This window comes from Aethalodelphis obliquidens, unplaced genomic scaffold (genome assembly GCF_003676395.1).
Source record: "Aethalodelphis obliquidens isolate GAN/ISIS:26980383/991018 unplaced genomic scaffold, ASM367639v1 scaffold101, whole genome shotgun sequence".
In the NCBI taxonomy this organism is placed as follows: domain Eukaryota; kingdom Metazoa; phylum Chordata; class Mammalia; order Artiodactyla; family Delphinidae; genus Aethalodelphis; species Aethalodelphis obliquidens.
The window spans coordinates 3,031,366-3,049,986 of record NW_020838045.1 but is presented as its reverse complement, the minus strand read 5'-3'; the positions used below and the strand labels follow the sequence as shown (position 1 = coordinate 3,049,986).

Sequence of the window (18,621 nt, the reverse complement as noted above, 5' to 3'; positions counted from 1 at the left end):
CTAGAAGCACAATTCTATCAATACATTAAAAGTGCTTAATATCAATGTAATTTAAAAAGCAGATGATGGCATTTCAAATTATATTGGTTCTTATTTCCTGTTCATTTAATTTTATGAGTGCCAGACACATAGTAGGTTCTTAACAATTATCATTAAATGCATGAATAAATAAATGAAGATCTCCTTTCGGACAGCACATTCAAACTAAAGTAAATCTGTTATAAAGAAAAATACAGAATCAACGGAACAAAATTGCTGGAGCTGCAGCTGACCATTTTAATGAACAATAAATTAGATTTCAGGGAGTTTTTAATGGAACACATTATTGCTGCATCCTAAATTAGCCAGAACATCATGTAGTTGGAGTAGAAAAATCATGTAATAGCTGCTAACGTTTACTAGGTGATAAATATGCGTCAGACATTGTGATACATATTGATATATATTCATTTATTAAATCCTCATAGCTACTCTATATGGAAGGTACTATTATTATTCCCCTTTTACACAAGAGGAATTTGAGGCTCACAGAGAATAAGGGATTTGTCCAAGATAGCATAGCTAGTAAGCAGAGAGTAGGTTTCATACAGACAGCCTTGCTCCAGAGTCCCAACCCTTAAACATTAAACTACTTTGCTCCAGACAGTAAACATGTCCACGCTGTGAGGTCATCCAGAATTAGAGTATGGACGAAAAACTCAGCGGATGAGTGAGAAATTTAGGACTGCCTGATTGGTGCAAGAGGGGCTAGCCCAGAGGCCAGAGCACAATGCTGCTGAGTACCCATCTGGAGAATTGTTTGTGTTAGAGAAACGGAAAACGTAAAAATGAAAGGAAAATAAAAGGGCGGGGTTTTGGAGGGAAACTGAAGGTCAGTGTTTGATGTGTGGTCGAATCGGGTAGCAGCAATTAGGAATCTAAGCAAAGACATCTGGGTAAAAGATTCAGCGACATATATGGAATTCAATTCAATAGGCAATGGTGGAGACAAGAAATAGCACAGTAGTGAATGTTGGTCTACTCTTTGCTTTGGTTCTTTTTGGAACAAGGATCTAACCCTCAAGCTTGTCAGGCCAGGGACTAGAGTGAGGAATAAGGGGCAGGGTAGTCATACACTAATATGGCCCCATGGCCCTTTGTCTCTGTTTCACTGTATAACCTAGTTCTCTGTATAGCATGTGACATGATCCTAACTGTCCAAGTACCTTCCCTGGCTGCAGGAATCAACAACTCTGAATATTCCCAAGCAAGGATTTTCCTTTTCTTTTTTAAAAAATTTATTTATTTTATTTTTGGCTGCGTTGGGTCTTCGTTGCTGCACGCGGGCTTTCTCTAGCTGAAGTGAGTGGGGGCTACTCTTCGTTGCGGTGCGCGGGCTTCTCATTGCGGCGGCTTCTCTTGTTGCAGAGCACAGGCTCTAGGCGTGCGGGCTTCAGTAGTTGTGGCATGGGGGCTCAGTAGTTGTGGCATGGGGGCTCAGTGGTTGTGGCTTGCGGGCTCCAGAGCGCAGGCTCAGCAGCTCAGTAGTTGTGGTGCACGGGCTTAGTTGCTCCGCGGCATGTGGGATCTTCCTGGACCAGGTCTCAAACCCGTGTCCCCTGCATTGGCAGGTGGATTCTTAACCGCTGCGCCACCAGGGAAGCCCCTCAAGCAATACAGTAACGCATCTGGTCATTACATAATTGCTAGCATGACAGCAATTTAACTCTTTCAGGGACTCTATGATCAAAGACCCAAACTATCAGCTCACATGTGCTGTGTCTTGACCTTCTGAACCTTTCAGGGCTGGGGAACTTGCAGTTATGCCATCTGTTAACTAGAGTCCTTTGTTTTTCCCCCGTAGATGATTGGGGTAGACCATTCCACACTGCTGTCATTGTGAATTGATGACTTATTTGCTGCAGCTCCCTTAAAAGGAAGGTGAACACTAACTTTAAGAGGGACTTTTGGAGAACATGACCTTGAAGAACTCTTTTTGGCTTCTTACTGCTTTTATTAAGAATAAAATGCTGTTGGCATAAATACATCTTTGAAAAACACTGTGGAAGATCTAAGTATTCAAGAGTGCTCTAACATTGTCCACTACTTTCTTCTTCATGTTTGGGGAATTAGACAGTATTGGAAAAGTTTTTTCAAACAATTTCCTTGATTCCTCAGTCATTTATTTTTGTAGTACTGGAAGCTTCTGTAGCTATGGGCAACCTTAGGCCTTAGGCCACACATGCTTAGGCCTTAGGCCACACATGCTAAAAATAGCGTGGGGCTGTGTGCCCCTTCCTGGCTGTGTGCCTGGCTGCTAGAAGAGAGCTTTAATAATTGTATCCTCCTTGGAAACAACCCAGCTTCCGTACTTTAACTGTCACTCCTACTTTGTCCTAAAAAGAAATATGTGTTGCTCAAGAGAGTAACCAGAATGGTGCAAGTATTTTATCCACATAAAAGAAGAATGAATAAAAGGAACTAAAGAAGTTGAATCTAGGGAAATGAAGGCCCAGAAGGATTATGGTGACGGTCCTCAAACTTTTGAAGGGCTATTTTGGGGAAGAGAGATTGAAAGTGGGGTCAAGGAGTAGACAGACAGTGAAATAGGAATGCTTTCTAATAGTTAGGTTTTTCCAAAGATAGAATTGGCTTCCTTGAGGAGGAATGTGATCCAGTATAAGCTGACCGATCACTGAGGAGGATGTTATGGAGTAGTTCAATTACACATTTAAATTGCTTCCAACCGTGAGAAGCTATTTCTGTCCTTTTATATGTATAATATTTCTACTCTAAATCCCTTCATTGACTGAATATATGTGTTAAGCTAGAGAAACAAACAATCATATTGCTTACTAACTGCTGCTTACCTTTTCCCTCTGTTAACATCCCCTCAAAAGTAAAGTATTTTAATATTATAGTCACCTTGACAACAGAAGTGTCTGTTTTAATAGCTTTCAGTAACATTATTCAAAGAGAATCTATTGTCCACTAAAGTGAGGGGAACAGTCTTCGGCATTCTCTTTCTTTTCCAACCTCAAAGAGTTTAGGATTAAACATGTGCTTTGAAATTAAAATCACTGTGAATTTGCTGAGTAAGAGAACATCCAGAAAGTTTTCACTTAGCATAATGTAGAAAAAATATATTTTTCTCCGCGATGTACATGAAAAGTTTCACCAACTAAAAGGCATGGCTCAAATTTTACAATCGTCTATAATTTCAAACAATTCAATATCTATTTATATATATTTTATCCCTGTGTGTAAGGTGCTGGGGTTGCCGTGGAATCAGATTTAGTGAATTGCTATTCATGAATAATAATTGACAAATAATTCACTAGCGAATTATTATTAATCATCGGAGGATACTACACATGTGAAATTTATCCAAGGCAGAAAAAAAGTCAAAAAGAAATACAATGGGGAATCCATTGGACATAATTCTTACACTCAAGGAACAACCTTCCAATAAGGAGCACAATCTTTGACTTAAAACTGTCCTGGTTATTTTTAATTGGTTTGCCTATTTCTAATAATAAAGAGTAGCATCTAACTAAATACTTCCTGTGTACAGGCTCCATGCCAAGCTCTTCACATTTACTGTCTTCTTTCATCCTTAAAACACACTGAAGAGTTGATATTATTATTTTCCCCATTCCATATTATCAGAAAACTGAAGCTTAAGGAAGTTAGATATCATTCCTAAGGTTATATAGTTGGTATTAAAACAGAGCAAGGGGGACTTCCCTGGTGGTCCAGTGGTGAAGACTCCCCGCTTCCACTGCAGGGGGAATGGGTTCAGTCCCTGGTGGGTTTGATCCCTGGTTCAAGAACTAAGATCCTGCATACCAGGAGGCCCGGCCAAAACAAACAAACCAACAAAAAAACAAAGCAAGGAATCTGAGTTTGACTCTAGTGTATGAGCTAGTCACCTGTCCGCTGTGTTACATGTTTTGATGGCCCTAATGCTAATGTAATTATTTTATTTAGAATAAATTTATGTAAAAACAATTAAAAAACTTTTTGCTTCCCAATTACTTCCCTTCCATTAAAGGTTAAGTCAACCACTCAAGCTTAGAAGGTTACACTCACCCCGTTTGTGAAGGAGAACACTGGCATGCCGACGTCCATTTCCATTTTCAACATAACAGGAGTAATTTCCCAAGTCACCTTCTTCTACAGAGTCCACAATTAATGAGATGGAAACTTCCTGTTCCCCAAGATGCTCCTTGAGGATTCTAAAATATAAAGCAAAACGAAACAAAAAACCCCACACAAACATACACATACATGAAAAAGAAAAACATTTAGATGAATCTGAATCTGATGTGAAAAAACCTACAGCATCTGTGCTTCAAATTTGGTCATGGATTAATGCTATCTTAATTAAATTATATCATGCCCTTTTCTTCTTCACTTCTAATAAGGAAGCTTGTCTTTGTAGATGCTAATTAAGTTGCAGTTAATTATCTCTCTTAGCAGGACAATCACACTATCATAATAAAGAGGTGAGAGAGACCTTGAAGAAAAGTTTACAAATTGCTTTCCCTTTAAGAAGAAATATGATGTAAGGGTGAGATAAGAAATTCTAATGTCTTCGGCTGGAGGACTAATTATCTACCAGGTTAATTTAAAAAAATAAAAGGAAGAATAGAAAATTTCTGAGCTATTTTGACATTTCAATTGAAACCTCTAGCCTATTTTTTTTTAATGGTGCAAATCAATTCCTATTTTAAAAGAAACATGAAATTACAAAACTGTAGACTAAAAGTTTGATGAAGTGTTTAATTCTGACATTTAAAATTAATGGTAAACGCTCACTAATCTCAGTGTCAAGGATTTTAGCAATCTTTTTAGAACAAATGGAAAACTTCAAAGTAAGCCTCCCTTTCCTTGCTCACAAAGTTTCCACCTCTACCCTCCCACCTGCTTGGTAACTCATCTCTGCACAATACTTCCTAATGCAGAATTAAAGAAAAATACCTTTCTAGAACATTCCCTGAGCACCCACAACAGGAGAGAGGGGAAAAGTTAGGAGGTTCATTATCCTTCTTTAACCTTAGCATTTCAGAGTGTATGGGTATGAGATAATAGTGAAGTTTTGAACATGAGAAATGGCAGAGGAACATTTTAGTACATACTGGAGAATTACTCATCTGGGCATTTCAGAACCCAACTGCAGTGCAATATTCTTGTGTATTTGTTGCCAGGAAGAAAATTCCAGTAGAAATAATCTTATATGACAGTTCTATAGGTTTTTATTTTCTATCGAAAACCTTTTTCTCTTATACCTTTCATCAAGTTTTAAAACTCCTCACATTTAAGAAGAAGAATTTAGTTAAAAAGCTCATATATACCCAGAAGAGGCGATCTTTAGATGGGAGAATGTTTACAATTGATCAGTATTTTGATGCACTTATAGCTTATTTATTAATATATTTGCCAATTTACATTATGATTAAAAATGAGTATCTGTGTATAAGCCTACTTTGGGTCATAATTGAATACCTCAATATTTAAAAGTAAATGAACAAATACATTAATTATTTTTTTTAAAAAAGAAGAGGCTTAAGCATGATGCCCTCAAAATTGATTGTATTTTAATTATTCACTATTATTCCCACTATATTAATGTTTAGACCTTAAAGTCAGACTAAAAAAGGTGATAAAAACATTTTTTGTATCCTTTATCATTCCTATCAAGTGCTTTATAGTCAACATGATGCCTAAAATATGTAAAAACATATAAAAGGAAGTTAGAAAGATTGTATTTGGTTGAATCCTAGAAACCTGTTAATATCTTCTCTCAACAATTAAGAAAAAGAGCTCTTATAAACCGAAGGCATAATATCACATTTTCCATGTTTTTTTTAAACATCTTTATTGGAGTATAATTGCTTTACAATGAATGGTGTGTTAGTTTCTGCTTTATAATAAAGTGAATCAGCTATACATATACATATATCCCCATATCCCCTCCCTCTTGCGTCTCCCTCCCACCCTCCCTATCCCACCTGTCTAGGTGGTCACAAAACACCAAGCTGATCTCCCTGTGCTATATGGCTGCTTCCCACTAGCTAGCTATTTTACATTTGGTAGTGTATATATGTCCATGCCACTCTCTCACTTCGTCCCAGCTTACCCTCCCCACTCCCCGTGTTCTCAAGTCCATTCTCTACGTCTGCGTCTTTATTCCTGTCCTGCCCCTAGGTTCTTCAGAACCTTTTTTTTTTTTTTTTTAGATTCCATATATATGTGTTAGCATACAGTATTTGTTTTTCTCTTTCTGACTTACTTCGCTCTGTAGGACAGACTCTAGGTCCATCCACCTCACTACAAATAACTCAATTTCGTTTCTTTTTATGGCTGAGTAATATTCCATTGTATATATGTGCCACGTCTTCTTTATCCACTCATCTGTCGATGGACACTTAGGTTGCTTCCATGTCCTGGCTATTGTAAATAGAGCTGCAGTGAACATTGTGGTACATGACTCTTTTTGAATTATGGTTTTCTCAGGGTATATGCCCAGTAGTGGGATTGCTGGGTCATATGGTAGTTCTATTTGCAGTTTTTTTAAGGAACCCCCATATTGTTCTACATAGTGGCTGTATCATCTGATCTCAGACATTTTCCATATTTGATGCTATTTTGGTCTCTCTCACACTCAGTTTATTCCTTAGTGAAAAACTCCTTTTTAATTCTCTTAAATTCTTTGCAAATGGCACTCCTGTTTGACAATTTCATAGTCACACTCTCAAGACTATTTTGCCTCTTTGCCACTAAATGTTGCAATATTTTTATTATAATAGTAAAACACTCCCCCAAACCCCTTCTTTTCTTTTAGTTCACTTTCTATTCACTAAGAGAACAAAAGTTAATCTTGATTGTACAAGTTAAAAGACAAAAATTACTTTACCTAATGTCACTTTCCCAAACTCGATTTTCATCCAGATCTTCAATAAACTTCTCTCCTTTCATCCAGTATATTAAAGGACTGACATCTCCACTGTACCCAAAGAAAGCTCTGCAGGTTAGATTAGCTGAATCGCCTGTTGAGAGAAGTGATGAAAATGTGTTATAAAACTGTTTGTACACTCTTATTTTAGGCAAAGTGGCAGGTAACATTTTAATCACTTCATTGTTTTAATGAAACATCTTTCTAAAGTCACATTTTTCAGATGTTTTCTATCTTTGTCAAATTCATGTGGGCTTTTGACAGCTTATTTAGTGGAAAGTGAATTACTTATAAGATTTTGAAGAACACTGGTCGGTTATTTCATAGAAGGTTCTTCCATTTAAGTTTGCCTGATTTTTCCACATGATTAAATTGAGGTTATGAATTATTGGGAATGGTACCATGGAGGTGACGTGCCCTTCTCAAAGCATGATATCAGACAGTACATAATGTTGATAATATAAGATTTTGTAAAGCAGGTAGAAGATGTTTCTCAGTCCTGAATGTGGAAAACAGAAAGAGAACAAAATCTTTTCATGGGAAAGAAATGAAATTGTAAAATGCAGGATCCCCTAAAAATGTTATTAAAATATTTGTACTATATGAGGAATAGTATTTTAATTAGGAAACCAACACACGCTCAGGTAAAAAAGCGCATTAAAATACAAATGAACAACTCCTGAGAATAAATATTTGGGATGTTTATAAGATGTAAAATCAATACTACTACTGTGGAGATGAGTTTCTTCCAATATGCTACTCAAGAGAGACCACTATAATGGTGAATACAGATTGGTTGATTACTTAATAAGGTAAGTGGAGGTCCCTGACTGAAAAGTGGAAGCGAATTTAATGCCTGCAGAAAATAAGGCGTATTTCTGAACAGGTAATGTGATTTTGCAAACACCTGGTTTCCCCAAGCCTCAGGCGGCATTAGAGAACTGAAATACACCAGCACCATTATAGTTTTAAGGTCTTGCTGTCTCCAAGTAGAGCTAGAAAATGCAGGGTGGGATAGAGACCTGTGGAGACCTACTCCAGCTTAGACTGGAGCAGGGGAACTCACAAGGATGAGGACTACATGAAGGGCTGAAAACTAGGCTCCAGGGATACCTTTATAGGCATCTGAAGTAAGGAAACTTCCTTCATTTCATAAATTCCTGAAAATATTCTAGAGGACTCTGACAACTCTGACTTTAAGGTGAAGAGAACGAGGTTCCTAAAGACTGCAAGCCTCACAGCTAAACTATGAGTTAATAGTGCACACCTCGTGAAACGGGGCTTACAAGTGATTCTACAACATGAACCCAGAGCAAAGCACAATGCAGTTACAGATGCATTCTTTTTAAGTCCTGGTATGGGTCAACCTATATGTAAAATTTATTCTCCAAGTTCCACAATAAGAAAATTTTTATTGGATAAAATTCGTATTATTATTTTACTTATGTCCACTGTGTAAGAATAGTTCATAACTAAGTTCTTGCTGTTCTAATATTTCTAAGGTGCATGATATAGCCTCTCCTTTTATGTTATGCTTGTTTATGTCTGAATGTTCTCCAACTAAGTGATTCCTTATGGACTTTGATTCTATATACAATAACCGTTATTAGTGACCAGATAAGTCAAGTCCAGAAAATGTCTACAAACTTTTAAGAGGCAAAATGCAGCTTTTTTTTTTTTCTTGCGGTACGCGGGCCTCTCACTGCCGTGGCCTCTCTTGCGGAGCACAGGCTCCGGACGCGCAGGCTCAGCGGCCATGGCTCACGGGCCCAGCCGCTCCGCTGCATGTGGGATCTTCCCAGACCGGGGCACGAATCAGTGTCCCCTGCATCGGCAGGCGGACTCTCAACAACTGCGCCACCAGGGAAGCCCAAATGCAGCTTTAAATAGGTTCCTTTACTATTAATTTTGTTTGTTTGTTTCTTTAAAATTTATCCTTCTTTCATCTTTTTTTTTTAATACAGCAGGTTCTTATTAGTCATTAATTTTATACACATCAGTGTATACATGTCAATCCCAATCGCCCAATTCAGCACACCACCATCCCCACACCCCCGCGTCTTTCCCCCCCGGTGTCCATACGTTTGTTCTCTACATCTGTGTCTCAACTTCTGCCCTTTAAACCAGTTCATCTGTACCATTTTTTTAGGCTCCACATACATGCATTAATATACGATATTTGTTTTTCTCTTTCTGACATACTTCACTCTGTATGACAGTCTCTAGATCCTAGGGACAGATGATGCACTTCCACTCAATAAGGATAGATAGAGATTCATAAGCACAACCAGGAAAATTAGGAAAATATAATTAGCAAATTTTGGTTAGAAAGTTAATTAGGCAATTAGGAAACAGGAATTAGGAAAATAAAAATAATATGACTGTGTTTGTAACTCAGGCTGATGAAGCAGGACATGCCAGTTACATAACAGGATTTTAGCATCTGAGTTTTATGAGTAGTCCATCCATGATCTATTTCACATTCTCACGCTTTTTAATGTTATATTCTTCGCTTTAAATTCTCCTCATTTCCACCTAGTAAATTACTCCTCATCTATTAAGTCCCAACTCAAATAGCACCTCTTCACTCCGTCTTTTCTCCTCTCTAGTCCTTGGAACATATCTGTACTTTATCATAATATATTCCTCACAATAGTTGGTTTGTTTGCATGTCTAGTGCAGCAACTAGGATATTCACTCCCCAAAGGCAGAAATTACATCTGTAACTACCTTTGTATATTACTAGACCCATTACAGCGTGTTGAATATATTAGCAACTCAATAAATAATTTCAAATTAATACCCTGCTTAATATCTCTTGTACTTGCATTTTTCCTTGATTTCTTTTTTCAAAGCTTCATTAATTAAAGGTTACATGTCTCCAGCCTATCTCAACAGGCCAAGTCTATCTTGTAAACTAGTCTTCAACATTCAGCGCCTCCTCATTCAGGTGTTAATTCTCTTGTGGGTCGGAGCTGGCTCACACCAGCCTGTTAAGAATCAGCTATTACATTTTCCAGAAGTTCTTTAAGCAGGTTGTTAAACATAGTCATTATTAAAAATTAAATTATAGAAACTTATAATTAAATATACTATATTAAAAACTAAGGTAAAAAATAGCCCAAACTCTAACTCTCCTATTTATTTTTCCATATTCTTCTTCTGTGGTATTGGTATGGCAGAAATACCATATAATAGTGTATTACTGCACATCTCTTCCCAAATGCACAGTAAGTGAGATTATGTTAGTAGCCAGCAATCAGCCATGGTGAGAGTATTTACCCCACGAATTGCCAAATGCTACAAATCAGGCTATGATTTACTGTTTTGCTGATTGTCTGTACTTAAGACAATATGGAGAAAATGTTAATAATGCAGATTAAACTTCAAAGTGTCATGTCTATAGCTGTTACACTGGTAATACTGCAAACATAAAAAAATTCCTCTGGCATCCAAAAATTATCATCTAATTCAGCAAAGGATTTGCTTACATCACTGATGAACAAATGAAGTTCTGACATACATCTCCAATGTTTCACTCTTATTTCCAATATAAATGAAAATATCAACCACCTATATGGTGGTGTAATTCTCAGAATGACACTGGGAGAGCCAATTGTTAAACATTTACCAGCACACCACTTTCTATAAAGTTGTTTTTCAAAGATATTGCATGCATATTTTTCATACCTCTTTTGAGGTATATTTCACATATCCTCAATTGACCCACTTAAAATGTACAATTCAATGGTTTTCAGTATATTCGCAGAACTGTGAAACCAGCAGCACAATCAATGTATACGAGATTTTCATCACCCCAGTAAGAAATCCTGAACCAATTAGCAGTCACTAGTCAGTTCCTCCCAAACCCCTGGGCCTTGGCAATCACTCACCTATTTCTACTTTCTGTCTCTATGGACTTGCCTATTCCGGATATCTCATATAAATGAAATCATACAGTATGTGGCTTTTTGTTTCTGCCTTCTTTTGATTAGCTTAATGTTTTCAAGGTTCATCCATGTCACAGTATATATCAATACTTCATTCCTCTTTATGGCTAAATAATATTTCATTGTATGGATATACCACATTTTGTGTATCCATTTATCAATTGACGCACATTTGGGTTGTTTCCACTCTTTGACTATCATGAATAAAGCTGCTTTGAACACTTGTACAAATTTTTGTGTGGACATATGCTTTCATTTCTCTTGGTTATATGTCTAGGAATGGAACTGCTGCATTATAATTCTATGCTTAAATGTTTGAGGAATTGCCAAACTGTGTTCCAAAGTGGCTGCACCGTTTTACATTCTCACCAGGAATGTATGAGAGTTTTAATTTCTCCACATGCTTGCCAACACTTGTTACCTGTCTTTTTGATTATAGCCATTCTAGTGAATGTGAAGCAGTATTTTTGTGGTTCTTACTATTAAACCAAAAATTTATTATTACATATAATTATTTTATTAATAACCAGTGTTGTTCAAAATTATAAAAACACTATCAAGATAAAAGGGCTTTTATTAGACCACAGAATGTAATTATCAACATCATACCTAAAATGCTTATTTCCCCACTGTTGTGCTATAGGCCCTGTGATGTATTTATAATTTTAGTTGAGAATTTATAGGAAATGAATAAACTATTGAAGGCTTATGCTTTTAAAGAAAAATGATATAAATGCTCAGAAATTGTACCAGACTTAACTCCAGGCAATGTGTTATCAGAACTGAATTATGACCTGGAAACAAAAATTAATTTCACATAATACAACAAAAAAAATTGGGATTTATTAAAGAGTTAAATATTATTATAAAATGTATATACTATCTAGGAGAAAATATATTATTTTATAAATCTGTAGAGGAAAAAAACTCTTTTCTTAGAATTAGAGCCTAGAAGTAACAAGAAAGTTCACGACTGACAGATTTAAATATATAATTAGAAAAGCTTCAGTAGAACAGAAAATAATACAAAGAAAATTAAGACAATAGTGAATGATCACAAATTTTTCTTTATTGTGTTTGTTGTCTAATGTGTATCTGAGTATGCTTTCAATTAAAAAGGAAAAACAATAAAAGGACGCAGCATAGTGCCTAGAAAAATCATGAATAGATTATTCCAGATATTCAACTTTAAAATAATCATAGCCAGATTTTTGTTTTTGGCTGCACCATGTGGCATACAGGATCTTAGTTCCCTGACCAGGGATGGAACCCGTGTCCCCTGCAGTGGAAGCATGGAGTCCTAACCAATAGACTGCCAGGGAAGTCCCCATAGCCAGATTTTGATAGCAACTAGAGGAAAGGTTATTAGTATTGCAACTCCTCATGCTACCATTAACCTTGTTTCTTCTAGCAAATTTCCACTAACTTTCAGGCCAGAGTTTATTTTATACACTCATATGTTCTACAATATCATTTAGTTTAGATGAATATGGCTCCAGATGTTATATTTTTTTCTTTACTGAAGCCAGTGAGTCTCGAACTTACTGTCAAAAAAACTTACTCCCACTCTCCCAAAACCAGATGTTGACTCAGCAAGTGTATAGGGTTCCAGGGATTTTCATTTTTAACAAGCACTCCCAGGTGATTTTCATGCAAGTGGTTACAGTTAACTGTCTGGAACAATTTCTTTTTACCTTGAACTCTGTTTAAATTGGAGTTGGGGCTGAGAAAAGCAACAAGATTGAAAAACATTCCGTCAGGGCTTTTAAGCAGGAAGCAAGGACAGGGAGTCTAGGAAAGAGGGTTCCTAATAATGACAGTGGTGGTTAGAGAAGTTGCTGGCATAGACAAGAAGTAGACTGTACAACTGAGTCACTGATGAGCCAATCTAAGCTATAGAAATATACTAGGTTTCCAAAGGAATGTAGGAAAAACTTTTGTGTTTCTGTGGAAAACTACTCATTTTTCTATTGCACACCATTCTGAGTTATCAGATTTTAGCCCTTTCCTGTCTTTGAGTGATTTTTCAACTCTTTGTAACTCTTTGTAGGTAACTGATATGTAAATTCTCTCATGTCTGGTAGCCATTCGACTTAATTCCCTATCTGCTCCCCTAGCCTTGCTTGCTCCTCACCCCAAGGAAAAATCAATTTTGTCTCTACTTGGAATTTATCTCAGCATTCCTTTCTTCTGTTTAATATACTATTTTGACTTTACCTTTGAATTGGTCATAACACCTGCCTGTTCCCTTCATATCATATGAGCAAAAAATCTTTAACATGTGTTCATTTTAATATCTGTATGAAAGTCGTGATGATACAGTTTTCTGAACATTATCTGTTAACAGAAATACAATGCTAGCCTTACTGCTTATTATTACCATTCAAATAAGCCACACACATGATATTCATACATACACATTATGTCTCTGACATGTGTTCGACTACTCAAGGATTTAAGAACACTCTCCTTATTCCTTTCTTTTTTTCCAATAGAAGAATCAGCAATATAATTTTATCTTTACTCTATTTAAGTCCAAACTATTTAACTTGTTATCAAGAGAAACTATCCATCTTTTCTATCTTTTGCTCTCTAATTTGCTGTAACATGCAATTTCTGATAAGGCAAGCCTAGCATGTGATTTAGAGAGTCAAGCACCAAAGCTCTCCCTTATCCCCTTCCATTTATATATTGAAAAAAGTCTCCTCTAGTGTGACCTCTGATACCCAAGTGATAACGTTAATACTATTTACTATACATAACCAGAAATACAGGAAATTAGCATTAGAATTCCACAGGTTATAGAAAAGAGTCACATTAATTTCCCCCTCAATTTTGTTTCTTTGTTTTCCTTCAAATAATAACAGAAAAATTTAAGCTATGGCCTGGGGAGCCACACACATCAAATATATCAGTCAGCCAGGGCTGGAGTCCCGAAGATAATGGTATTCTTGCTGTATCAAGTTGATATCTGTAAAAGCTTCAGTAAATTGCACTAAATGCTTCTGCTGCCTTTTTGGCCGAAAGGTGCACTGTCAGCTCAATCTTACCAAGTTCCGAAGGAAGCACTTTAAAATTGATCATAAAAAATCATTTGTTATCTAAAATGAGAACAATGCTTGTCATACGGCAGGCTTTCAAGTAGGTCACAATGTGAGGGGGCCTTAGAGGAAAAATAATGCATTTTCTCTTCAACCAGCAGATTCCAATCGGCAGTAGGGACACTTGCTATTTAGTGTAACCTTCTTCTAACTAGGTATCATTTGGCCATTTCTAAATCTGCTGAGAGCAGAGATTCTCTCTCCACTAGAGGACACTCTCTAACTTATTGAAAAAAAAAAGTTTTCTTTTCAATTAAAAGGAAATTTCTTCCCTAATTAAAAAGCATCCGCATCCAGAGATCTTACTAGTTGGAATGAGGAAATAGTGAGCATTTCGTTCTTAAACAAGATGTTGAATAGTAGGGGGTTTTAATTTCATCTGCACCATTAACCATGGGTATTGAAATTACCCTACGATCACGGTAAAAATAAATGTTTTGCCAAAGACTCTCCATTTAAGATAAAAGCAAAGTGGTTTACAAAACATATTTCTCTTTTGTCATTAGTTAAACTGAATGGCTCCTCTTCCAGAAGACTTTATTCTGAAATGAAGAATCTCTCTCTGTGTCTCTCAGTCTCTCTGTGTGTCTCTCTGTGTCTCTGTCTCTGTCTCTCTCTCTCTCTCTCTCTCTCTCTCACACACACACACACACACACACACACACACACACACACACACACACACAGAGAAAGTTCCCTTGCAACTTACTCAAGACATTTTACCCAAATAAGTATTAGGACCTATGGCACGTAATAGCTGCCAGTAACTAACCACACAGAGTTCTTTGAAAATCAGAGATTTATCTAAGGATCCCAAAAGAAAGGAAAGAAATGGAAGGGATAGGTTATATTAAGCTCATAGTTGAGGTTGTTATTCCTGCAGGATGTAACAACGTCTGCTCAAATTTCAAGGGAACAAAATCACAGAAAAACAAGACATGCACTTTAAAATTTGCTAACCATAATTCAGCTGTAGTGTCAGATTTCCTTATGAAAATGTATTTTGTACTATCTTACAGCATATTTCTGTAGATCTTAAGAACAAAACAACTTATTTGCCTAGCCAGCAGATTGCAAGGGGATTTAAGTAACCACAAATAACCTGGAGTTAAATGAGTTAATGTACATCCACAGTACCCATGGTGAATGAGTGCTCACAAATTGTTACCAATTATTACTATTACTAGTGTTACTATTATGATGGGACTTAAGCTTTTCTATAAGTGATGACTTGTAGTTCATGTATCAAGTTAGGCCAAATTATGCCCTTCAGGAACCTGAGGGCCGCATACTGCAATCTGAATGAATTATTGGGTATATTTCCTACATGTATCAGAGGAAGGAAGGCAGTGGCACAGCCCCTCCAGAATGGAGAGGAAATCTCATGCGTTTGAAAGGAAAGGGTGTACAAAATAGGAATATCATTACTGCATTGTTTTTAGATAGTTCAGAGATTCTTGTAAGGACTCAAATGGTAGCTCTTGATGGCCGCCTTCTAGATGCGTGGTCCATAAGTTTCTGGCAGTACAGAGGAGCAAAACTTGCCATCCCAAAATGTCTTTTTGGCATGTGGATTATTCCGAGCTGAAAACAATCAAGGCCCAAAAGACTCAACAAGAAACTCTGACTATCCCCCAACTGCCTAAAAGAATTTAGATAGAGATCCTGTTCCTGGAATAGAGCTATCACCAGAGCTATCTGCAAAGAATATGGGCTACGTGTGGTGGGGGAGATTTTAGGCAGAACCTAAAGATCAGAGTCCACTCTGTGTCCCATTGTCTCTGCCTGGCCCAGAAAGCATTTGTTTACAAAACCTTTGCTTTTCCATCTCCATATGAATTGCCTTCCCTTTCAAGTCCCAAACCAGTATCCCCAGCATCCTCTTTTGTCTTTAGCTGAAGATGGTATTTAAGGTGAGGGTTTTGTCCATTTTGGCGAGTTACTCATTTGCTTGGGTCTCTCTCGTGTATACGTGTCATTATACTTTTGTTTGATTTTCTCCTGTTAATCCGTCTCACGTCAATTTAATTCTTAGACCAGCCAGAAGAACCTAGAAGGGTAGAAGATAATTTCTTCCTCCCTGAAAGCATCTAGAACAATTAATGGACACCAAGCTGAAGAGGGGGACTCATCAGGAATCACTAAACATCTGGTGCCACCTGATGACCTCACCCCTGGGAGGTGTGATGTTGCACCTGAGTGTTGAGAAAATGGGTATTAGCAAAAAGAAGTAGGAAACTGATAACTGCTCAGTAGAAAACGTTTAACTGCCAGGGAATGGATTTGCTTACAAATGTTATTCAGAAACTTTTGGTGATGATGGAGAGGAAGTAGGACGATTTGGGGGGATTTTTTTTTTTTTTTAAGCGGTACGCGGGCCTCTCACTGTTGTGGCCTCTCCCGTTGCGGAGCACAGGATCTGGACACGCAGGCTCAGCGGCCATGGCTCACGGGCCCAGCCACTCCGCAGCATGTGGGATCTTCCCGGATCGGGGCACGAACCCATGTCCCCTGCATCTGCAGGCGAACTCTCAACCACTGTGCCACCAGGGCAGCCCTCGGGGGGATATTTTTTATTGAGTTAAAATACACATAAAATTCACCATCCTAGCCATTTTTAAATGTACAGGGAAGTAGGGTCACTTTTGCCCATCATTTGAAAAAGAGGATGCAAAAAGAGATCTGTGGTTTGCTTTCTGCCAAAGATATCACAACTGCTTATAATTTTATTCATTTCTAAAACTGTTTTGAGTCATCCACAAGTAGATTTTTTTTGGGGTAATGCACACATTTTTAGGTTTTTGTTGCAGAGGATTTACTAATCTCAAATTTCTGTGATTGCATCTTTCTTTTTTTAAATAAATTTATTTATTTATTTTTGGCTGCATTGGGTCTTCATTGCTACACGTGGGCTTTCTCTAGTTGCGGCGAGCAGGGGCTACTCTTCGTTGCGGTGCGCGGGCTTCTTATTGTGGTGGCTTCTCTTGTTGCAGAGCATGGGCTCTAGGTGCATGGGCTTCAGTAGGTGTGGCACGTGGGCTCAACAGTTGTGGCTTGCAGGCTCTAGAGCGCAGGCTCAGTAGTTGTGGCGCACGGGCTTAGTTGCTCTGAGCCATGTGGGATCTTCCCGGACCAGGGCTCAAACCCGTGTCCGCTGCATTGGCAGGCGGATTCTTAACCCCTGCTCCACCAGGGAAGCCCTCTGTGATTGCATCTTGATGAGACATCTCCTTTATTTTTGCTCCATTAATTACACAGCCACTGTACTAAATCCCTCATTGATTCTTTTAACTCTCATGGTGCTTTCTCATCCTTCTGGAGTCTCACATTTTTAAAGCAAATTATTCCATTTTCAGCCTCCAAGTATATTTAAATCATCCATTAACATACATAGAGAAAGCATTTATCTGTGGCCAGTGATCAGCAAATCCTTTAGAACACAGTATCAAAAGCAATTGAAGCAAGAAAGAGACAGAGGGAGATGAAAAATAGGAATATGAAAAGGAGGAATGAGAGGGAAAGAAAAACGAAAGGAGGAGGAAAGGAAGGGATATTAGTGGAGGTGGTGAAGGGTACTGAAATGTTCACAACAGCTTATCAAGTGTAAGTGTTACATTTAGGTTGCCATGCTCCTGAGTTGACTGTCCTGATAACGGCTTCATCTTTTTTGTGCTTAATCTGTCATCTCCAAACCCTGGCTGATACCTACTGAGGTAAAGACCAATAAATGCCTCCCAGTGTCTATTATCCTTTCTTTTAGTTGGGCACATGGCTACCTAGCTACAGACTATATTTCCTAGCTTCCTAGCTTCCTTTGCAGGTAGGTACGGCCAAATGACAGAGATCAGGCCAATGGGATGCATGAAGAAGTGATGTCTACAATTTCCCATTCATCTCCTTTATGATGATGCCTCATCCCTGGACTTTCTTCTTCCCTTTCCTGTAGGCTGGAAAGCAGATGGGTCAGTGAACTTGTTTCTGTCATATATATGAAGACAAAATAGTAGAGCAGTAAGATGTAAGGGACCTGGGTTCCTGAATGACATAATGAAACAGAATCGACCACCAGTCTGGACTTCCCTGTACTTGTCTATTTGATGAGAGAAATACACATCTAATTTACTGAAGACATTGTATTTTGGGGTACCTTTGTTATCCAACCAGTACCTCTGTCATCCAACCAGTACCTCTAGAAAGTATTTTTTTCATCTTGTCGCCCAGGTTGCAGTGTGGCAGGATAAAATTCATGACACTATACCAACTAATTTGATCTACTTATCGATGTAGACAAGAACCACATTTATCTCTTGCTAATCCTCTAATAATTTCCCATAATACCTATATACAAAATGCAGAAACAGAAAACTACAAATGTTCTCTCTGAGAAGGAAAATACGACATTAAAATGAGTCTCCTTTTAAGAAAGGATTTAGCTAACTGCAGGACAACTATAAGGAATTTACTTAGGGGTAATACAGTCAATAGCACCTGTTCTATTTTTGTTTGTTTGTTCTGGCCGCACTGCACGGCAGTAGAAGCACGGAGTCTTAACCACCAGACCACCAGGAAAGTCCCAATAGCACCTGTTCTAAAGCACACATAGTACCTTGTGACTTAAAAAGGGTGTTTTGTT

General features: G+C 37.7%; 1 protein-coding gene across 1 annotated transcript in view; it reads right to left on the bottom strand.

The window, feature by feature from the left end:
- Positions 1 to 18,621, bottom strand: part of IL1RAPL1 (interleukin 1 receptor accessory protein like 1) — a 1,327,113-nt gene that overhangs the window by 39,011 nt on the left and 1,269,481 nt on the right. The window contains exons 8-9 of the mRNA XM_027096331.1: positions 6,899 to 7,022; positions 4,072 to 4,217 (exon numbers count right to left, since the gene is read on the bottom strand). Of these exons, the coding sequence (XP_026952132.1) occupies positions 4,072 to 4,217; positions 6,899 to 7,022 (270 nt within the window). The remainder of the gene's footprint in view (positions 1 to 4,071; positions 4,218 to 6,898; positions 7,023 to 18,621) is intronic.